We start from the raw sequence: 22143 nt of genomic DNA, 5'->3' as shown, positions 1-22143 counted from the left end.
TAATGGTGACCTCGATGAAGAGATTTATATGGAGCAATCAGAAAGATTTATATTTCCAGGACAGGAAAACAAAGTGTGTAAATTGATCAGGTCACTATATGGACTTAAATAAGCACCTAAGCAATGACATGAAAAATTCGATAAAGTAATCACCTCATATGGCTTTAAGATTAATGAATCTGATAAATGTGTATATTCAAAATTTTCTGATAATAAATAAGTAATTATATGTCTTTATGTAAATGATATGTTCATCTTTGGTGCATATTTAGAAGTTTTAAATAACACTAAAAAATTCTTATCATTTAGTTTTGACATGAAGGATATGGGTGAAACTAATGTAATTTTAGGTATCAAGTAATTAAGAAACAACGATGGTATAATTCTATCTCAATCACATTATGTTGAAAAGATACTTAAAAAGTTTGATCATTATGATAAGAACCCAGTTTCTGCGCCTTTTGATTCTAATATCAAGTTAATTAAAAATGAAGGTCGTAGTGTATCTCAGTTAAAGTATTCCAATGTGATTGGCAGTCTTTTATATAATATGATTTCTACTCGACCTGATATTGCTTTTGTAGTAGGTAAATTGAGTACATTTACAAGTAATCCAAGTTTAGATCATTGAAATGTTGTCTTTAGTGTACTCAAATGCTTGAGAAAAACAATTAATTATAGTTGACATTTTTCTGGTTACCTTAGTGTACTTGAAGGGTATAATGATGCAAGTTGGGTCACTGATTCTAATGAATTCAAGTCTACCAGTGGATAGATTTTTACACTTGGAGGAGTTGTTATTTCTTGGGGATCCAAGAAGCAAACTTGCATATCTCACTTTACCATAGAATCTGAATTCATATCTTTAACAACTAGTAGTAAAGAGACAGAATGGTTAAGTAACCTGTTATTAGAAATACCATTATTAGTAAGGCCTTTACCACCAGTCTATATATACTGTGATAGTGAAGCGACACTATCACAGGCATATAACAAGACTTATAATGGAAAATCCAGACATATCAGTCTAAGGCATAATTTTATGCTGCAACTACTTGGTGACGGTGTTATAACAATACGGTATGTATAATCTATCTAGAATCTAGCGGACCCGTTCACCAAGGGACTGCAAGGGATGTTGTCAGTAGAACATCAAAAGGAATGGAACTTAAGTCAATTTCATAGACATCAGATGAGGGAAACCTAACCTAAGTTAATAAGTTCAATGGGCAAAGTATCTCACAGGAAATGTATAAAGCAGTACTGTACGTTTTTTATGTCTCATTCCTGGATATATGTATAATGCTGGGTACCTATAATGATAAAAAGGAGGATGAGTTTGCTCTTAATAAGTCCTTTCAAGGAAGCTCTAATTACATGGCCATTTATAAGGACTCACCTATATAAGTATTTAAAGTGGGGCTGCTTCCTGATATTCAAGAGTTTTGGTTACTCTCATGAACTCATGAATCCAGAACAGAGCACAAGGTTGTAAATGTGTTATAATTTTAGAATATATGGCAATTGAAATATATGTGTGTGTAACATGTCCAGTTCCGTCATATAGAATACTTAGTTCAAGGCCATAGTCATTAAGGATTCTGATTAAACTTTGATTTGTTTACACTAAGTGAGGGTTCAAGTTCATAAAATATATTTTTCTATGCATATATTTTCCTTACATACCCTTACCTCTGTATTTTAAAAATAACAGAGGATTGTTGGGTTTTTTCAAAATAAAAAGAAAATAAATTTTAATTTATAAAAGAAATTGGGAAAAAGATTGTAACTTTTGGTGATTATCGGTGACCATTCATTTGTAAATGGTGGTATCTCTTAGTAAAGGGAACATCATTTAGATTTGCAACGGAGGAATGCCATTGTTGAAAAGGAACCACCATTGTTAAAAAAAACACCATGGAAGAAGATGACTTTTCATGAAATGGTTTTAAGCATCTCTTGTGATTTTATATAAACCATCTTTGGATCAATTCAAAATCACAATTCCAACAATCTCTTCTCCATCTTCTTCTTCTTCCCCATTTTTGTTTTTAGATGGTTTTTGGAAAGTTACAATTTTTAGGCGCTAAACTGCAAACAGTTTTTCGGACAGTAAATTACAATCAGTTTTCAGGGGGTAAATTATAATAATATAGAAGTCAGGAGTATATGCTGTAAAAGTGCGTTCGGAGTGCGGTTTTTTAGTTTTACAGGCCGAAACCCATATTTTTTCAATCTTGGAGAATAGACTTATTATATCTTGGAAGCGGATTTGTTGTAATCCTCTTGCAAATTGATTTAATCATTAGTAAGGACAACATTGTAGCTTAATTCTCTCTTAGCCTCAATCATGACACCCCATTCCTGTTATCAATCAAATTCCTCGTGACTGGAGGAGCATATCCCGTGGTCAGATGGAGACAACAATCATTGTACAAAGATGAGCGAGATTCATTATATTAATGTGAAATTCTGAATTAAAAAATACGATCGTGATAAGATTCCCATATTTTCAACATCTCGGCAGTTTTTTATTTTTCACTGCTTTTCACGGGGACAGGACGGAATTGGTTCACGGGAAGCGGATTGGCTGGTAGATTGGCTGGTGTGTGGTACACCAACCAATCCGCTTCCGGTCCAGGGAAGGTTTTTTGGGGTCCACCGCAGTGTACGGGATTTATCCACGCCGTTCATCCATTATTTCATATCATTTAAAGGTAGGAGCCCAAAACTGAAGCAGATCTGAGGCTCAAGTGGACATGACGGTGGGAATTGAACGCCTACCGTTACAAAATTCTTGAGGGCCACTGAAATTTTGGATAGGATGAATTTTTTTTTTCCCTTAATCCAGGTCTATGTGACCTTATGAAACATGTTGGATGGAAAATAAAAATCATGTTGGGTTATAGGAAGATTTCTACGGTGATCATCATTATTACTCTTCTTCCTGTGGTGTGGTCTACTTGAGCTTTGAATATGCCTAATTTTTGGCATGATTCCCTCAAATGATCTGAAAAAGTGGATGAACAGAGTGGATAAATCCAATACGTCTCTGTGGGTCCCACATACCCTTGCATGCACCGATTTACATCCAGCGGGGCTGGACGAAATCTGCTTCAGTTGTCACCATCTCCCAAAAGGAACGAACTCTATATAGATGATCTTAAAGTAGCAGCCGGTTGCGCGCGCACTCTCTCTCTCTCTCTCAACATATCTCAACCGTTCAATGGGTGGAGAGGGTAAGCAACCCAAATCGGCAGCCGCTGAAGAGCTGCTGAAGCGGCTGGGGAAAGGGCTTGTACCAGATGAGGAGGTCAGGAGGCTGGTCAGAGTCGAAGTAGCAAGACGTCTCAAATGGGGTTACAAACGTACTTATGAGGAGCAGCTAGCCCAAGTTCTTGATTTGGTTAAGTGTGAGTTTCATCTGGACCGTCCATTCTTTTCGTGTATAGCCATTTTCATTATGGTGGGCCCCATAGTTTAAAACATGAAAACTGGTATCAACTCGAAACCCAGCCATGATGAGTCGACTCAGTCACTCGGGGGAGTTTCCCAATAACTCGTACTAGTTTTCCCGGGACACGGATTTCAGTTCCTGCGCTGGGATGCTAAATGGGGCCCACCTTGATGTTTATGAGAAATCCACACCGTGAATCCGTTTTGAGAGATCATTTTAGGCCATGCAACCAAAAATGAGGTGGATCCAAAACTCAAGCGGGCCGCATGGGAGGAAACAATGGGGATTCAGTGACCACCGTTTGAAACATAAGTATGGCCACAAAGTTTCATATTAGGCAAAATTTTGGGTTTTTTAATTCATCCATGTGGTAATGGCCTTGTAAACGGTTTGGATGGCATATAAACATCAAGATATATGCCAGGGAGTTTTCAACGATGGAAACTCTTTCCACGGTTTTCCCTCTCCTATGGCCCACTTGAATTTTGGATCCACCTCAATTTTTTGTTGCATGAGCTAAAATGAGCTCTCAAAACGGATGGACGGTGTCGATTTCTCATAAACATCACGGTAGGCCCCACCTAGCATTGCAGCTCATTGACTTCTTGATAAAGGCTTTGCAGGAAATCCGTGTCCGTTTTCCTGTGCTTTTTCAGTATGGTCTTATATTGGGAAATTGACCGTGCTGGCCTCGAAGTTTGGGCAAATTACCTAGAACGCTACAACACTCCATATATTCCCATAAGGGCTTTTTGACAGCTTTTGGAGTTTGTTTCGGACGAAAATGCCCATGACCTTGGTTCAGGACCTGTACGTTTTCCAGGGAAGAAAAAGTTACGTCGTATTTAATGCCAAAAAAGTGATATGTACATAATTCTTTTTTGTGTGCAAGCAAGGACCAAGCTCGTGGGGCCCACATTGATGTATGTGTATAATCCATACCACCCATCCTTTTTGACGTGTCATTTTAGGGCTATGGCCCAGATATCAGCCTGATCCAAAGCTTGTGTGAGTCACATAATAGAAAATAATGGTGACAATGGAAGCCACTGTTGAAACTTTTCAGACTTACTGTGATGTTTGTTAGAAGTGGACACTGCCCAAGTGAGGACTTTTTTAGGCCCAAACGGAGCAGGCCGACAAGGTGGACGGAATGGATCACCCCATTGTGGGTCTTAAGCTATGGTACCAATGGTTTGGTAGAAAAGGACATGAACACGTTCAAAACCATGATCCATACAACATGACAACCACAACCCATATAACATGGTAACTACAACCCATGCAAACCACGACCCAAATGGGCCCACACTAATGTATGTGTATAATCCATTCCACCCATTCTTTTTGTCGTGTCATTTTAGGGCTAGGGTCCAGCCCGATCCAGTGCTTTTATGACCCACAAAATAGAAAATAATGGTGACTATTGAAAGTTTCCAGGCTCACTGTGATGTTTGTTAGAAGTGGACATTGCCCAAGTTAGGACTTTTTGGGCCCACGCCGAGCTGGCCGATAAGGTGGATGGATCGGATCACCCCTTTGTGGGCCTTAACCTATGGTACCAATGGTTCGGTAGAAAAGGAATTGAACACGTTGAAAACTATGATCCATATAACATGAAAACCACGACCCATATAACATGGCAACTACGAACCAAATGGGCCGCAGTTGTATGGATCATAGTTGTCATGTTATATGGGTCTTAGTTATCCTGTTATATGGGTCTCAGTTGTATGGATCGCAGTTGTCCTGTTATATGGATCATAGTTATCCTGTTATATGGGTTGCGGTTGCAGTTGTCCTGTTATATGAGTCTTAGTTTTCCTGTTATATGGGTCTCAGTTGTATGGATCGCAGTTCTCCGGTTATATGGGTCGCGGTTGCAGTTGTCCTGTTATATGGGTCTTAGTTTTCCTGTTATATGGGTCTCAGTTGTATGGATCGCAGTTGTCCTGTTATATGGGTCGCAGTTATCCTGTTATATGGGTTGCGGTCACAGTTGTCCTATTATATGGGTCTCAGTTGTATAAATTGCAGTTATCCTATTATATGGGTTGTAGTTATCCTGTTGTGTGGGTCGCGGTCACAGTTGTCCTATTATTTAGGTCTTAGTTGTCCTGTTATATGGGTCTCAGCTGCATGGATCGCAATTGTCCTATTATATGGGTCGCGGTCGCAGTTGTCCTGTTATTTGGGTCTTAGTTGTCCTGTTATATAGGTCTCAGTTGCATGGATCGCAGTTGTCCTGTTATATGGGTCACGGTCGCAGTTGTCCTATTATTTGGGTCTTAGTTGTCCTATTATATGGGTCTCAATTGTATGGAACGCAGTTCTCCTGTTATATGTATCGTGGTCGCAGTTGTCCTGTTATATGGGTCATGGTTGTCATGGGTCGTTGTTACCATGTTATATATGGCCCACAATGGGGTGATCTGATCCATCCACTTTGTTGGTCAGCTTGTCGTGGGCCCAAAAAGTCCTAACTTGGGCCCACATTGATGCTTGTTATAAGTGGACAATGCCTAAGTCACCATTATTGATGTTTCAACAGTCACCATTATTTTCTAAAAGCCCTGACTTGGGCCCACATCTAATCCATTGATGTTTCAATAGTCACCATTATTTTCTATTATGCGGGCCACACAAGCACTGGATCAAGCTGATATTTGGCCCCTAGCCCTAAAATGACATGGCAAGAACGATGGGCAGCATGGATTATACACATACATCAATGTGGGACCAAGTCTGGACTTTTTTAGCCCACGGCAAGCTAACCAACAAGGTGGATGGATCAGATCACCCCATTATGGGGCCATATATAACATGATAACCACGACCCATATAACAGGACAACTGCGACCGCGACCCATATAACAGGATAATTGCGACCCATATAACAGGACAACTGCAATCCATACAACTGAGACTCATATAACAGGACAACTGCGACCGCGACCCATATAACAGGACAACTGCGATCCATACAACTGAGACCCATATAACAGGACAACTAAGACCCAAATAATAGGACAACTGCGACTGTGACCCATATAACAGGATAACTGCGACCCATATAATAGGACAACTGCGATCCATGCAACTGAGACCTATATAACAGGACAACTAAGACCCAAATAACAGGACAACTAAGACCACGACCCATATAACAGGATAACTGCGACCCATATAACAAGACAACTGCGATCCATGCAACTGAGACCCATATAACAGGACAACTAAGACCTAAATAACAGAACAATTGTGACCGCGACCCATATAACAGGATAACTACGACCCATATAACAAGATAACTGCGATCCATACGAAGGAAACCCATATAACAAGACAACTAAGACCCATATAACAGGACAACTGCGACCGCGACCCATATAACAGGATAATTACGACCCATATAACAGGATAACTGCGATCCATACAACTGAGACCCATATAATAGGACAACTGCGACCGCGACCCATATAACAGGATAACTGCGACCCATATAACAGGACAACTGCGATCCATACAACTGAGACTCATATAACAGGACAATTAAGACCCATATAACATGACAACTACGATCCATACAACTGCGGCCCATTTGGGTCGTAGTTGCCATGTTATATGGGTCGTGGTTGTCATGTTGTATGGATCGTGGTTTTCAACGTATTCAATTCCTTTTCTAACAAACCATTGGTACCATAGCTTAAGGCCCACGAAGGGGTGATCCGATCCATCCACCTTATCGGCCAGCTCGGCGTGGGCCCAAAAAGTCCTAACTTAGGCAATGTCCACTTCTAACAAATATCACAGTGAGCCTGGAAACTTTCAACAGTCACCATTATTTTCTATTTTGTGGGCCATAAAAGCACTGGATTGGGCTGATATTTGGGCCCTAACTCTAAAATGACACGACAAAAAGGATGGGCGGAATGGATTATACACATACATCAGTGTGGGCCCATTTGGGTCATGGTTTGCATGGGTCGTAGTTGCCATGTTATATGGGTCATGGTTGTCATGTTGTATAGGTCGTGGTTTTGAACGTGTTCACGTCCTTTTCTACCAAACCATTGGTACCATATCTTAAGGCCCACAATGGGGTGATCCATTCCATCCACCTTGTCGGCCTGCTCCGCTTGGGCCTAAAAAAGTCCTCACTTGGGCAGTGTCCACTTCTAACAAACATCATAATGAGCCTGAAAAGTTTCAACAGTGGGTTCCATTGTCACCATTATTTTCTATTATGTGACCCACACAGGCTCTGGATCAGGCTAATATCTGGGCCCTAGCCCTAAAATGACACAGCAAAAAGGATGGGCGGCATGGATTATACGCATACATTAATGTGGACCCCACAAGCTTGGTCCTTGCCCGCACACAAAAAAGGGTTCTGTACACATCACTTTTTTGGTATTAAATATGACTTCTTCTTTCCTAGAAAACTGTACAACTACTGAAACAAGGACAAGGGCATTTTGGTCCAAGTAATTTTCGGAAGCATGTCAGAAGGCCCTTCTGGGAATATATGGAGTGTTGTAGCATTCTAGGTAATTTGCCCAAATTTCGAGGCGAGTACGGTCAATTTCCCTCTTATATTTAATAAGTGAAAGTAATATATAAATAAATGTTGACTTGTGCCAAGTGGAGTTGGAGGTCCCTAGCCATAGAAAATTCCCGTGGTCGGAAGTTACGTGGGGCCCACAGAGATGCCCGTGAGAAATCCACTCCGTGCATTAGTTTCTCAAGCTCACGATAGGACAGGATTAAAAAATAATAATAATAATACAGATCCAAAACTCAGGTGGGCCACACGGCAGGAAATAGTGGGAATTGAACTCTCACCATTAGAAACTTTGTTGGGGCCATAGAAGTTTTAGATACAATTATATTTGTGATTACAATTTCTCTCAGTGTTAGTAACCTTATGAACAGATTGGATGGCATGTAAGTACATGGTCATTTCTAAGAAGGTTTCAACGGTGGACGTTTTTGTTATCATTCTTTCCCGTCATGTGGCCCACCTGAGTTTTGGATTTGCCTGGTTTTTGGATTCATGTCCTATTGTGATATTGAGAAACCGAATGATGGAGCGAATTTCCCCTGGGCATAATGGTCCACTATCTAGTGAGAGTGTTGTATTATGTTGTCCGGTGAATTTATGAACATTGTTACATGTCTTTAATGTTTACACATTATAATAAGTATTAGAACTAGAAATCGGAGAAAAAAGGAATAAATATCAACTTTTTATTTTTTTTTATTATTTTTTTTTTTAAATGGCCTTTGAGCCTTTATTTGTCTAAATTGTTTCAATCTATAGTTTTAATCCTAAAAACTATAGTAAGAGTAGTCAAAATCTGCTATAGATGATTTAGGAAAGGTTTTTTGAATGAGAAAAGTAGAAAATGAGGGGAAAAATAGATTTAAATAGAAAAACAAGTGGCTGTTTTTTTAGCACTACGGGGGTAAGGTTGTTATGCCCCATAAACGCTGATATGGTCCCAAAAAACCAACTAACCCATTTCACCCATGTATCGCGTAATGGTCATGGTCGTTACCCATACGTACCAGCCTTTATAGCCGTATTGTAACGGATACGGAGCACCTCGAGTGAAACCATAGAAATGGATAGCTGATGCTCCACGTTCAACATACAATATTCTTACCTTATTAAATCAGGAAATTAATATATCTGTAACATATGTGGCCCACCTGACCTGTAGACCAGTTTGTGTTTTAAGCTAAATACTTGCCAAGTAGCACACCTAATGAATTTCCTGATCTATCAAACATTATAAACCAAGATTTGGCAGAGTAGAATAGTTGTTTTTCTTATTAATTGGAATTTAACTCTTTAGGACTTCTCATTGCCAGCTCTAAAAACAATGAAAATGGCAAAGGAGATTGAAGCACTAGACGCCAAGTTGTATGAGATACCCATGGCTTTCCTCAAGTTAGTCTTCGGAAAGGCCCTCAAGGAGAGGTATATTTTTGGCTTTTCTCCATCCATACTATCATTTTATTTTATATTTATTTGCGCCATTCACTTATTGTTAATTTGTTAACTAGTACAAGCATTGTAGAAAGCTTGTTCATGTCAAAAGCTTGTTCAATAAATAAATGGGGAACTTACCTGTTTATACTTAATCTGAATATGTGGGGCCAATGGTTGGTTTGTCCAAGCCATTAATCTGATAGTCCCCATAGAGGATGAACTATGTCCAAAAAGTCTCTTCATTTTGGTAGACTCTAGAGTTTCCATTGTTGGCATGAAAATACATGGTTAGGAAGAAATGCACCAACAGTCCATGTTCGACGAAGAAAAGATTTGATGGTTAGGATCTTCCAACTTGGGAGAGTTTTTTGGCGTGTCTTGTCCGAGGATAGAATGAAGCTCAAACCTCTTTCATCGATCTTCAACCAGCAATGTTGGATGATCGACCCCATATACCTTTAACAGCAGACTAAATCAGGAAAAAGGGTGACTGGTGTCTGTTTCTGTGGGAGCAGAATAATTGTTTGAAGAACTTGGAATTGGTAAGGCCAATGGACATGACACATAGGTTCCCCATTTCATATGGACACACACACACACACACAAACATCAATCTAGTGTTGTGCCTACAAAAATGGCAAATTTGATTATTTTATGCAATTTTATGGGAAAGAGATGTCAAGAAATGATTCTAAACTAAAATGTGATCAGTTTTTTGTAAAAAAATGAATCAATTTAGGAAGTTTTTTTTTTCTTTTTTCTTTTTGAGAGATAACAATGACTTTATTAGAGATGCTGGCGAGAAACAAGCAAAGAATACACTGCCAAACAGAGTAAATCAAGCAGGAAGAGTGACTGAAATAACCTTTACATTAATAGCCCAACACTCCATAAAAAGATTTACTTTTCTAATCACCTCCTCAGCCCCCACCCGAACATTTCTAAAGAAACACCCATTTCTCGCCCCCCCAAATAGCCCAAAACACTGTCATTATGTTAGAAGAGACAACAATAGGATTTCATGAACGACCAAGATTTTTTTTAAAAAAATTAAATTAAATTAAAAAAAAAAAATTTAAAAAAAGAAAAAAAAAAAGAAAGAAGAAGAATGGACTTGTGTTCAAATTGTTCTTTGAAGGATTTTGAAATTACAACATGAAGTTCGAGGGATAGGATTAATCAGTCATGAATGTTAGTATTTTACATTATCAAGATTCGAATTCTCTCTTTCCTCCAATCCACTCACCTATGGTCTACCTACCGAGAACAATGATTTTTTTCCTCCAATCCGGTTGCTTAGGAGATTTTTTTCATCCAATCGTCACCTATGGATTCCTTGTGTCCTAAAAGGAGATTGACCCTTGATTGATCATGCTTTCTTCTACCAGTGGAATTCTTTGTCAAAATTGGGAGGAGTTGTTTGGTTGTCATCCTAAACGAGTTAAATTTAAAAATAGGAATGAAAAGATAAAGATTCCTCCCTTAAGAAAGCATTACGCTCAATTGATCATGATTTCTTCTCATATTTTTCTTCTTTTTTTTTCCAATAGTGAATTGATTATGTAAAACATCCATGGAAGGGGCACAACAACCTAACCTCTTGCAACAAGGAACAACGAACTCCTATACATTTCCACAGCTACAATACCAATAGGCAAAAAAAAGAGAAGAAAAGAAGAAAAAAAAGTTGCACTTGCTTGCACAAAAAAAAAAAAAAAAAAAAAAGACAACGTACCCTTAGATTACACAAACATACATCCAGGGCCAGAAGGAAAGTTAGATTTCAAATACATGCCCTTTCCATCACCGCCTTATTGGGGAACAACAGAAGCACGCAGAAACAAATCCCGCACTTACACAATTCTGCATGCACGCTCGATGGGACCTTTGATGGCATCGACGATCTGTCGATGGCATCGAACACCTTCAATGACATCGAGTGGAAACACCAGAACATTCCAGCAACAAAACATGGATTTTCCGAATTTTTCCAATGGGACTTCGATGGCACTTTGATGGCATAGACTGACACTGTTGTTTACAGATTTAAGACATCAACAACACGCCTTACCTCTGATTTCACGAGGCATTTGGCTAGGTTCCAAAACACCTGGTCTTCATCACCCCTGCTGCCCAATTCCTAGTGATACCTACCTGCTTCCCTACTTCTGAGTTTACAATGATCATGGTTACTTCTAAAGTGGAATTGTTTGTCAAAATCTGATGGAATGTTTGGGTGCCACCTTAAAATTAGTAATTTGAAATCTGCCAAAGACCTGCCAAAACAGCCCTCTTGCAATGTTAAATGAATTTGGGTGGAAGTGATTTACCACCTCCCACACAGGTGTTAATGTTTGGCATGTGTGTATGATTCATACCTTCATGTCGAAGTGCCATGACATGTCCATGCTCCCATGAAGTATTGTGACATTTAGTTCTTGAAGTTGGTAATAGAAGTGAGAGATGGTGTGAATTATTTTGCGACTTCCCAACGAGCGCTTGATGATGATGGCTGCCTTATATTGTTGATGAGACACACATGGGCTTTTTGCGATGATGACAAACATCAATGGTGGTAATCATCGATGATAAATGAACTTCGTGATTTGCAAGTAACTAGGTGATGAATCAGAAGTGTTTGGACTGGATTTCGACACATTGAGAGCAGCTCAGCAAAAGGGCGTACAAAAACCTGGAAACTGGGACTTCTGCGAGTGGCTGGAGTAGAAGGATCTCAGTCTCACAATCACACATAAAGTGCTAGAAAATTTCAGGAAAAAAAAAAAAAATCCAACTTTCACTCTCTTTACTTAGAGAGCTTTTTTTAATAGAGAAAACCAACCAATCATAATGTTCTACATGAATTTAACCAACCATATATATTAGAGTGTAAATCCTAGTAACCAAGTGCTTTCAAAGAAAAAAAAAAAAAGGGGAAAAATTATTATCAAGTGGCACCCAAACACTCCCTTATTAGAGTTATCCTCCAGCTTCAGGAAAATTCATAGTGACTTGTGAAATAAATTAATTTTATTCTCAAGAAAATCACTTACATTTTAGTCACTTCTTGTATGTTTCATAGGAACGTGCTTAATCATGTTCACATTCAAGGTCTTCAAAAACAGTTATGTGACAGCCATTATGTAACAGTAATGGTGAGAACAGTTATGCATTATGGGGCCATAATGGCCAGTTATGGGTCTGAGACCTTTTTTTTTTCAAGCATCATAATGGTAATGGCAGTAGCCATTTAAAAAAAGAAAAAGACAGTGGCCGTTATGGCCACAGTTACCGTATTGAACTCTCATTAGAGGAAACAAGAAATAGGGAGGATGATAGCCTTCGTCTAGGCTTTGAAGTCTATGTATAATTGTAAGTTTCATCATGGTTAATGGAGGAAATGTGGCATTGAAGTGTACTTCCTAGCTCAAGCTTCATTTTTTATTTTTTTTTTGCCAAGTATAGAATTTGGTTTGCCAAACAAGTATGGAATTCAATTATTGATCATAGAGAAACGATCGCATACAGCAGTTGTATATGAATGCTCATGTGAACTTTTACACATGACCATTTCTTTTCGGCCAACATGTCACATATCTAGAATATCCGATCTTTGAAAAAGGTTGGGTCACACCATGATAATCACCAAAAAAGTTGGCTGGGTGATCATTTCTCTGGGTTGAATTCTGAAATTAATAGAACACGTTCATTATCAAGACTGGTTTTAGGTAAATTGGTATTGTTTAGTAGAAGGACGGTTCTTCTTTTGCAATGTACATTTTATTTTTGGCTTAACCATGGGACTTGAACTTGTATATTTTGTATAATAAATGTTATTATTAATTGGCAATAATATGAGCATGTATTATTGCTTAAAATCTTCATTTCCATCCGAACTTCATGAAATGCTATTGATAAATTGCTCCTAGATGTTCTCATTTTAGTCTAGAAGCCGGAAGTAACAATAAATTTGGTTGATTTCAATCCATAATATTTATTAGTTTGGAGCTTTGCTAATCCCACGCCTGTAAAAGGCCATCTATATAGGTTTGAGCGCTTGGACATTCTCTACCAGAAATAAAGTCAGTCCACTCAGTAGGTCGTTTAGTGTTAGAAATAGGTGGGTGAGTTAGAAAATAGTCGGCCAAGTTTCTGTGGCCCACCAAATTAATGGATCGCCTTGAATCTCGGCATAGGACATCTACATTTTGGTACCCTTTTGATGGATGAATTGAATCTCATACCTATACATGCATGGTGTGAATGGGCTTATTAGAAAAGCTCTGTTATTTTGTTTTGTCTAACCTTCGCTTAAACTAAACCAGATTTTATATTCAAACTTATGCAGTTCCTGTTACTTTAAGGGTGAATCGGTGACACTGGATGAGGCTGAGATCGCAATGCTTGATCTATGCTGTGAAAGGGCACAAATACAAGATGGTCAAACCATCCTTGATCTTGGTTGTGGACAAGGACCATTTACTTTACATGTTGCTCGGAAGTATAAAAATTGCCATGTTACAGCTGTTACCAACTCTATCTCTCAGAAAGACTACATAGAGGAGCAATGCAAGTAAGACTTTTAAGTGGTATTAAAGTGGATTCCTTGTATTATATATGTAAATCTCATATTGTTATGCATGGTTTGAATCTTACAATTGTTCTTGAATGATACTAGTAGCAATTGGACCTACTGGTAGCATTACGAATATCTTAGTCAGATAATACAGTCTCTCTAAAATCAACTCTTACCTTTAAAATAATTTTTTTTTTTTTTTAAAAATAATAATAATAATAATAAATAAAAAAATCAACTTTCTTATTCGGACAATACATCCCTATAAAATCAACTCCATATACACTTAGGTTGACCACAACCATCCATCCAAGGCCCTCTTGGAGGACTTTATATGAGTAATCATGCAAAAAGTAAGTTTGGTCAATTTCAGGGTGGCACCCTGACAGGACCTTATATTGTCAACTTATACAAAAGTATATGGTTGTTGAGAAAAATCTCTAAGCATGTTAAATACAATGAGAATCCTGTTGAAGAAGTTACACCAAATAACTTTCCACTTTCATCCCTTAGGAACCTTCAGCTATCAAATGTTGAGGTTATATTAGAAGATGTAACAAAGCTCGAAACGGAGGCTACATTTGATAGGATAATAGTTGTTGGATTACTCGAGGTAAGTGATCTACTCTCATCTTAAAATCAAAACTTATTGTTTGAATCATGTGGATTGAACTAGTACTTAAAACTTCGTTTGTTTTCACAGCACATGAAGAACTTTGAGGTATTTCTAAGAAGAGTAGCCGAGTGGATGAACCATGACAGCCTTCTTTTTGTGGAACATGTATGCCATAAAACCTTAGCTTATGAGTACGAGGTATGCTCTCAAGTCATCGATCAAGCTCTAGGCTTAAATGTCACCATGTTGCCAAATTTTAGTTTTTATCTTGAATTTGATTTAATTTTTTTTCGTCGTTCATTTCCATTTTCTGTTAGCAAATTACCATGCTTCATGTTCGTGCCCTCAATTTGAGCTTATTGCAATAAGATACAGCACATGTTATTCTCATTGGCCTCCTTTGCATGCATCTCTTATAGGTTATTGATGAAGATGATTGGTACACGGACCATATGTTCCCTTCCGGGACATTCATCATGCCATCAGCCTCACTTCTTCTATATTTCCAGGTTAGACCACATAACTCTATTACAAGTAGTTTATACCTTTTTTGAATTGCGCCATTAGTTTGGTCTGAATTTCTATTCTTTGCCCTCTTTGCTTTTGTTGAATCTAAAATATGGATATGGAAAACAAAAATGAAATCTATTCAAAATGGAAAGGGAAAAGTGGATTCTATAACGAAAACTGTTGTTCAGTTTGCAGTGCAGTTTCCATGGATTTACCTGAATGTGTAAAAATTTTATCGGCCGCCAAACGGTCACCCATTTCCCTTTGGAGGCCTTGAAAATTAATTTGACACCTTTCTATGTTGCATTTTTTTCATAGAATTTGGAGATGGAAAACGTTTTCCAAGATCTTTTAAGTCAAACTTTGTAAAAAATTTAAATCAAGAGCAATGTTACTGCAATTCGCTTGGAGGTGATTCGCTGAACTACAACACATCCTCTCCTCTAAGCACAGACAATATAAATCTCCACGGGGCCCACCATGATGTGTATATGTGACATCCAATCTGTGCATCACTCTAGACAACATTTTAGGAGGTAATCCCAAAAATCATGTTGATCCAAAACTTGGGTGGGTGACGCCATAGACAAACATGGGAATGGAGACTGTCCACCATTGAAATCTTCCAGGGGCCCACTGTGATGTTTATATATGACATCCAACCTGTTTATAAGGAGAGTACATGAAGTGAAAAACCAAATATTTTCTTTATCCAAGACTTCAATGGATCCTAGGAAGATTCAATGGTGTGCATCCCATCCCATTGTTCCTTGTGGTGTGGCCCACTTAAATTTTTTATGGGGCTGATTTCTGGGGTAATTATCTGTTGCAGACGATGAATGGAGTGGATTTCACAAAATAATAATAATAATAATAATAATAATAATAATAATAATAATAATAAATCATGATGGGCCCCATAGGTATTTATATCTCACCCACTGCCTTCATACAATTACATGTGGAGCAGAGGACGCATGTCCGAATAATAGTGCACATCCCCATAGCATTATTCTTGAATCAATTCGTCAAACTTTCAAAACATGAACTTCTCTTTGTAGGATCAAATATTAAGGGATTGTGTCTAAGATTTTTTAACTGCTTGCATCATTTTCAGGAAGATGTGTCAGTTGTCGACCATTGGATTTTCAACGGGAAGAATTTTGGACTCGCCCTGTATGCGCAATCTTAGAAAATAAAGCGTACTTGCTTTATCATTGACTTGATTTTGTCCAACTCTACTAACAGTTGAACTTCCATTTCATTTCTTGCAGGGAAGAATGGTTGAAGAACTTGGACTCTAATATGGATGAGATAAAGAAAATATTGGAGTCTTCCACTGGCAGTGAGGAAGAGGCAATGAAAATGATAATCCATTGGCGAAATTCTTGCATGGCCGGAAGCGAGTTATTCTTGTATAATGATGGGGAAGAATGGATGGGTTCTCATGTTGTCTTTAAGAAGAAATGAATTTGAGAGTAGTTGAATAGGTAGTATTACTTGGTTAAATAATCTGGGCAGTGCAGTTGAATAAGCAATTTATTGTATTAGAGCCAGCCCATATTGGCCTCATTAGAGTCCACACGTATTGTAGACACTATAATCTTTGATAAATAATATTTTTGTATTAGGGTTGCAGTAATTCAACACGACGCTCACCGCCCCCGTCGGCCCCAAATCACATGAGTACAGCCTCACATGAGCAGCGCAAACTGATATAGCATGGCGAATCAATCCTTTTATCTTATAGCCCAGGGCCCACATGAGCCACCAGCTTCACTTGGGTCGCCCACCCCGAGTGTGTCCCCCCGCATCTTACAAGCTACCCCACTTGAGCCCGGTGTGAAAATGTACCTGCATTAATTACCCCCGATGAGGAGTCTCGAACATGAGACATCCCGCTCTGATACCAATTTGATGTAGGACAATTAATTAGTTGCTCTAAAAGCTCGAACTGATAAAGCATGGCGAATCAATCCCTTTATCTCATAGCTCAGGCCCCACATCTCATGGGTTAGAACCTCAGTGGAACTCTCCTTGTGTGCCCCAAATCACATAGGTACCGCCTCACACGAGCCACCCGCTTCACACGGGTGGGGCCCACCATAAACGAGCCTTCCACCTCGATTGTGTCCCCGCATCCCACAGGCTACCCCACTCGAGCCCAGTGTGAAAATGCCCCTGCATTAATTTGATGCAAGACACATAATTTAATACTAGCATGCAACGTGGAGATTATGAAAGAGTCCATAAAGTAATTCAATTAACAAAATATGCTAATCCACCAAGTAATTAAGAGTAAACAATATGTAATAAAATCTGATTTAACCTAAATCACATGCATGCATGCTAAGGAATCACATAAATCATTTAAAATTGGGGCTCGATGGAAGGATAGAACTTCTAATTTACTATAGGCACATTCCACACTCAAGAGACAGATTCGTAGAGTTTATGCTTAGGGTTAAAAAGAGAAAAATCTGAAATTTGGAAAATTAAAGTTAATGGGAATTGAAAATTTTAGAATTAGGATTTTTAGAAATTGGGAAAAATAGAAAATTGGGGATCTAGGGTTTAGGGTAGGGTTATTGATGGGAAATCAATGGGTTTTTATGGGGGAAGCATGGGAAAATCAATGGATTGAGCGTTCGTCCATGTGGTTAGCCTTGGGGCTCATACGTGTGGGTCGTTGGCTAGGCTTTTTGGGTCATCAATGGTTAATTTCAGTTGGGGTTAAAGTTAGATGATGAGAAGTTAAAGAAAAATATGATTTGGATGGTCTTGGATATGAAGGGAAGAAAAGAGATGAAGTTTGAACAAATACCTCTTTTGGATAGACAAGAAGAGAGAAGAAAAATGATAGATGCAGACCTCGCAACTCCGTTAAATGGGGAATGGAATTACACCACATTCAAGCTCCAAATCACGTGGATTATTCTTTAAATCACACGAAGAAAAGAAAACACGGAGCTTTTTTTTTCAAAATAATGGCATTAGGGTTTCACATACCCATCTTTCTCTTTTATAGTCTCATAAAAGACCTTTTACAAAAACACGCTCTCATATAAGATTCTCAACATAAAGACGTTTAATAAATTAAAAGTTGTTCCTAATTCCTTAATCTCAACACAAATATAAGGTATACTAAAAATAATGAAGCATGTAAACAATCTAAACAACTAAACTATTTGGTGGCCTATGAAGGTCCACGATCAAGATGTCCGATGATGATGATCCAACGGTCCGATCATCATGTCTACCCAATCCAATGGGTCCAATGTGGCTATCAAGTTGCTATATGCAGTCCACGTGCATCTTCTCAATGTAGAGTCTTCAAAGATGCATGAACATGCACATAGGGTCTTCAACGTAGCTAGGAATGTGAATTCGGCCAAGTGAGCCCCATGTAATAGCCGTCTAATCATAAGGAGACTGGCTCAGCCCTCCTCCTCTAGTATGGTGCTCGGATGTCCTCATCAATTCCCCTCGGCTGAGGAGATTTCGCCTCTAGCGAAATAAAGCTGCAATGATGCTCGAGGAGATTTGGGTCTCGTCGTTAAAGTTTTGCCTCTGTGATCCATGTACTGTCTGACTTTGGTCTATCCTTCCACTTGACAAGGTACTCCTGGTAACATCCATGTCATGTGAAAACTGCTTCTTCATCTAAGATATCCTCTATATCCTCTCTTCTCGTAGGTATGGATGGTAAATGTTGAGAAGAGGGATCAGGTAATGGCCATGAGTTATGGGACAGGTCAGAGGCAACATCATCAAAGTTCATATGAGAGTTAAAGGAATGTCCATGAAACGGGCCTTGTATTATACATTAAATGAGGAACTGATACCCATGTTAGGTGGAAGATCTGTTAAGTAAGCATTCGAACCCAGTCTTTTCGATATTTTATATGGTCCAGAGTTATGAGCCTTTAATTTTTTTGTGGTTCTTTGTGGAAACATTTTTTGGCGTATTTTAATCATGACTTCATCATCCATAACAAACTCTTTAAACATATAGTGTGAGTCAGCAATCATTTTGTATGTTTCATTACTTGTATTGATTATTTTTCTAATCTTCACATGCAAGTCATGCATATGTTGCATAGATGCATGTGCAAACTTTGAAGACCTATGGAACATAGACATGGGTATGCAATCTATAGGGGTCCTAGACTCATCTACTTGTCTTTCCAAATTCACTTCCTCCCTAGGACTCATTTGATCATGATGAAGGTTTGGTAGAGTTAATGCGTGAATGTCCGACACGGGTGTAAGCTCATCCGGTATGTCCTCTAGAATAACAACACTAGAATCCTCCAATATCGGACTCACCTCATATGGTAACTCTACACTATCCCCGATTGTAACCTCAGGTTGCATGTCCATAATAACCTTAGGTGTGACCTCACTTGCCACACCGACATACAACGTCTAATCAGTTTTAACTTCTCTTTCAGACTCTTTGGCATTAACTATAGGAAGATACCTAAGCTAAAGCTTTGTCATACCTTCAGGAACACATTTTTTGATGTCCTCCTTTTCTGAGGTGCTTTTGGACAGGAGAAGCTTCAAGACAATCCTTTTACTTTCATATAGAAACGAATACATTTTCGAGTGACCAAGGAGTGTTACGTCCCTGTCATATAACCAAGGCTGCCCAAAATGATGTGGCCTATATCTATAGGCAAAACATCAGAAACCGGAAGTGAAGATGCATCAACCCATGAGACTCAATAGGGCTTGGGGTGAGGAACGACTAGCATACCAAAGTGGTCCACGATACGAGCAAACGCCACATTGATGCAACTGCCACTATCAATGATCACCTTGTAATTTTTGCCACCACACTTGGTATAAGTGTGGAAACTTGAATTCATGCGCCAATCATCACTTTCTATAATTTGCCTTAAGGCGCGGCTAATAATGTGGGCATACACAAGGACTGAGTGTAATCCGAAAATTACAAGCTAAAAAATCAGTAATGTAACAACCTGAAATTACTATGCTGAAATTTTAGCAATGGTATAAGTGGGGCTGCCCCAGTGCAAAGTCTCGTACACGAGACCTCCCACTCTGATACCAATTTGATGCAGGACAATTAACCACTTTCTCTAAATCTCGAACTGATAGAGCATGGTGAATCAATCCATTTATCTCATAGCCCAAGCCCCACATCTCATCCGTTAGGACCTCGGCCAAACCCCCCTTGTGGGCCTAAAATCACAATCCCTGCATTAATCACCTCTGGCGAGGAGTCGCAAACACGAGACCTCCCGCTCTGATACCAATTTCATGCAAGACAATTAACCACCTTCTTTAAAAGCTCGAACTAATAGAGCATGGCGAATCAATCCCTTTATCTCATAGCCCAAGCCCCACATCTCATGGGTTAGGACCTTAGCCGAGCCCCCCTCGTGGGCCCCAAATCACATGGGTACCGCCTCACATGAGTCACCTACCTCACAAGGGTGGGGCCCGACTCATAGGGGCCACCCATCATGAGTGTGTCCTTGCATCCCATAAGCTACCCCACTCGAGCCCGATATGAAAATGCCCCTGTATTAATGGTGTTTCTAAAGCACCATCCCTCAGATCTGGCAATCATTTCTTTTCCAGTACTTGGACAGTATCTTGGATTTGCACCATTCAGTGTTTTGAGGCCTACATTGCATTTGTTAATGCCCCTTAATGGTTTTAGATTTGCTATAATGAGAACGGTGCATCTGCACATGATGGACGACCCATATCGAAGCTAATGTAGGACCTAGCATGGATGCATTATTAGCATGGCTGAACCAAAAGAGGGTCAAACGAAAACGGAAGTAGTTCGTCAAATTCAAGCCTAGTCCTATGTAGGGTATGACGTAACTAGCCCCAAGTGCGTTGTCCAGTTTGAAGAAATTCATTAAGGATAGGGATATATTGCCATTCAAAGTGTGAACCATAAATTTGCCATAACTTTTTATTTGGGTATAGTTACGTGATGCACAAGCAATTAATCTTTGTGCAGCGGGCCATCCAAGGTCAACCAACCCACATAGTCAGTCGCATACTTCCGTTTCGTAGGAAAACACATGCTTCTTGTCGTATCTCCTTATTTTTAGAGTTTTAGAATTTTTGTTTTTTAGAAATTACTTATAATCATGTCAGGACTCTTCCATCAATGTTTATCTATACTTTCTATTTTTGGCAAATTAAACTTTAGATGAGCTTTACTATTTTGGATAACTTTCAATTAGAGATGTACACAAGTCGAGTTAGCTCAGTCAGCTTGCTCGACTCGACTCGAAAAAGCTCGACTCGCCTCAGCTTGAAATTGGATTTGAACCAAGTCGAGCTAGTTTTTGGAGCTTGAAAAAATTCTAAGCTGAGTTCGAGCTCAATTCAACTCGGATTGAACCTCAACTTGAATCAACTCAGATCGAATTGGCTTGATGACTCGATTTTTTAACATTGATGTTGTTTGCCAAGTGTTTGATGAAATGACTCAACAAAGTGTTGTTTCGCATGCGTACATTCTCCGCAGGATTTGCTGATAGTGAGGAAGGAATGGATATGAATCAAATAACTATATAAAGAAAATTTTACATTATAAGACTACCCTCATATCTTGATTTTATTGTTGCTCGCCGAGTTTTTGATGAAATACTTATAAAGTCCGTTACTGTTTTGCATTCTATGATAAATTGAAGATGCATTCTATATGTTTGAGAAAATGTCACAAAGTCTTGAACTCGGCTCAAGCTGGCCTGAGTTGCTAACCAAACTGAGCTAAGCTGGCCAGTCAAGTACGAGGACCGAGCCATGCCAAGTTCGAGGTGGAGTTAGCCATTGGCCGAGCTGTTCCAAGCTCAACTCGATTCAACTCGTGTACAACTCTGGTTTCAATTAGGGTTAGAATTTTGTTAGATAATTTCGAATTACGATTTTATTTTTTTCTTTATTAGTAGTGAAATTGAAAAATCATACTCATTAAACCTTATTTAATA

General features: G+C 38.9%; 1 protein-coding gene across 1 annotated transcript; it reads left to right on the top strand.

The window, feature by feature from the left end:
- Nucleotides 1-3177: 3177 nt before the first annotated feature.
- Nucleotides 3178-16763, top strand: LOC131233577 ((S)-coclaurine N-methyltransferase-like). The gene is made up of 8 exons (XM_058230345.1): nt 3178-3413; nt 9335-9443; nt 13804-14028; nt 14545-14644; nt 14735-14845; nt 15067-15156; nt 16275-16333; nt 16432-16763. Exons 1-8 carry the CDS (start codon nt 3227-3229, stop codon nt 16625-16627), a joined length of 1077 nt encoding a protein of 358 aa, XP_058086328.1. The 5' UTR covers nt 3178-3226; the 3' UTR covers nt 16628-16763.
- Nucleotides 16764-22143: the final 5380 nt, after the last annotated feature.

The sequence above is a fragment of the Magnolia sinica genome, chromosome 18 (assembly GCF_029962835.1).
Source record: "Magnolia sinica isolate HGM2019 chromosome 18, MsV1, whole genome shotgun sequence".
Lineage (NCBI taxonomy): Eukaryota > Viridiplantae > Streptophyta > Magnoliopsida > Magnoliales > Magnoliaceae > Magnolia > Magnolia sinica.
Note: the sequence above shows the minus strand (reverse complement) of the source record. Positions and strands in the feature narration are given on the sequence as shown.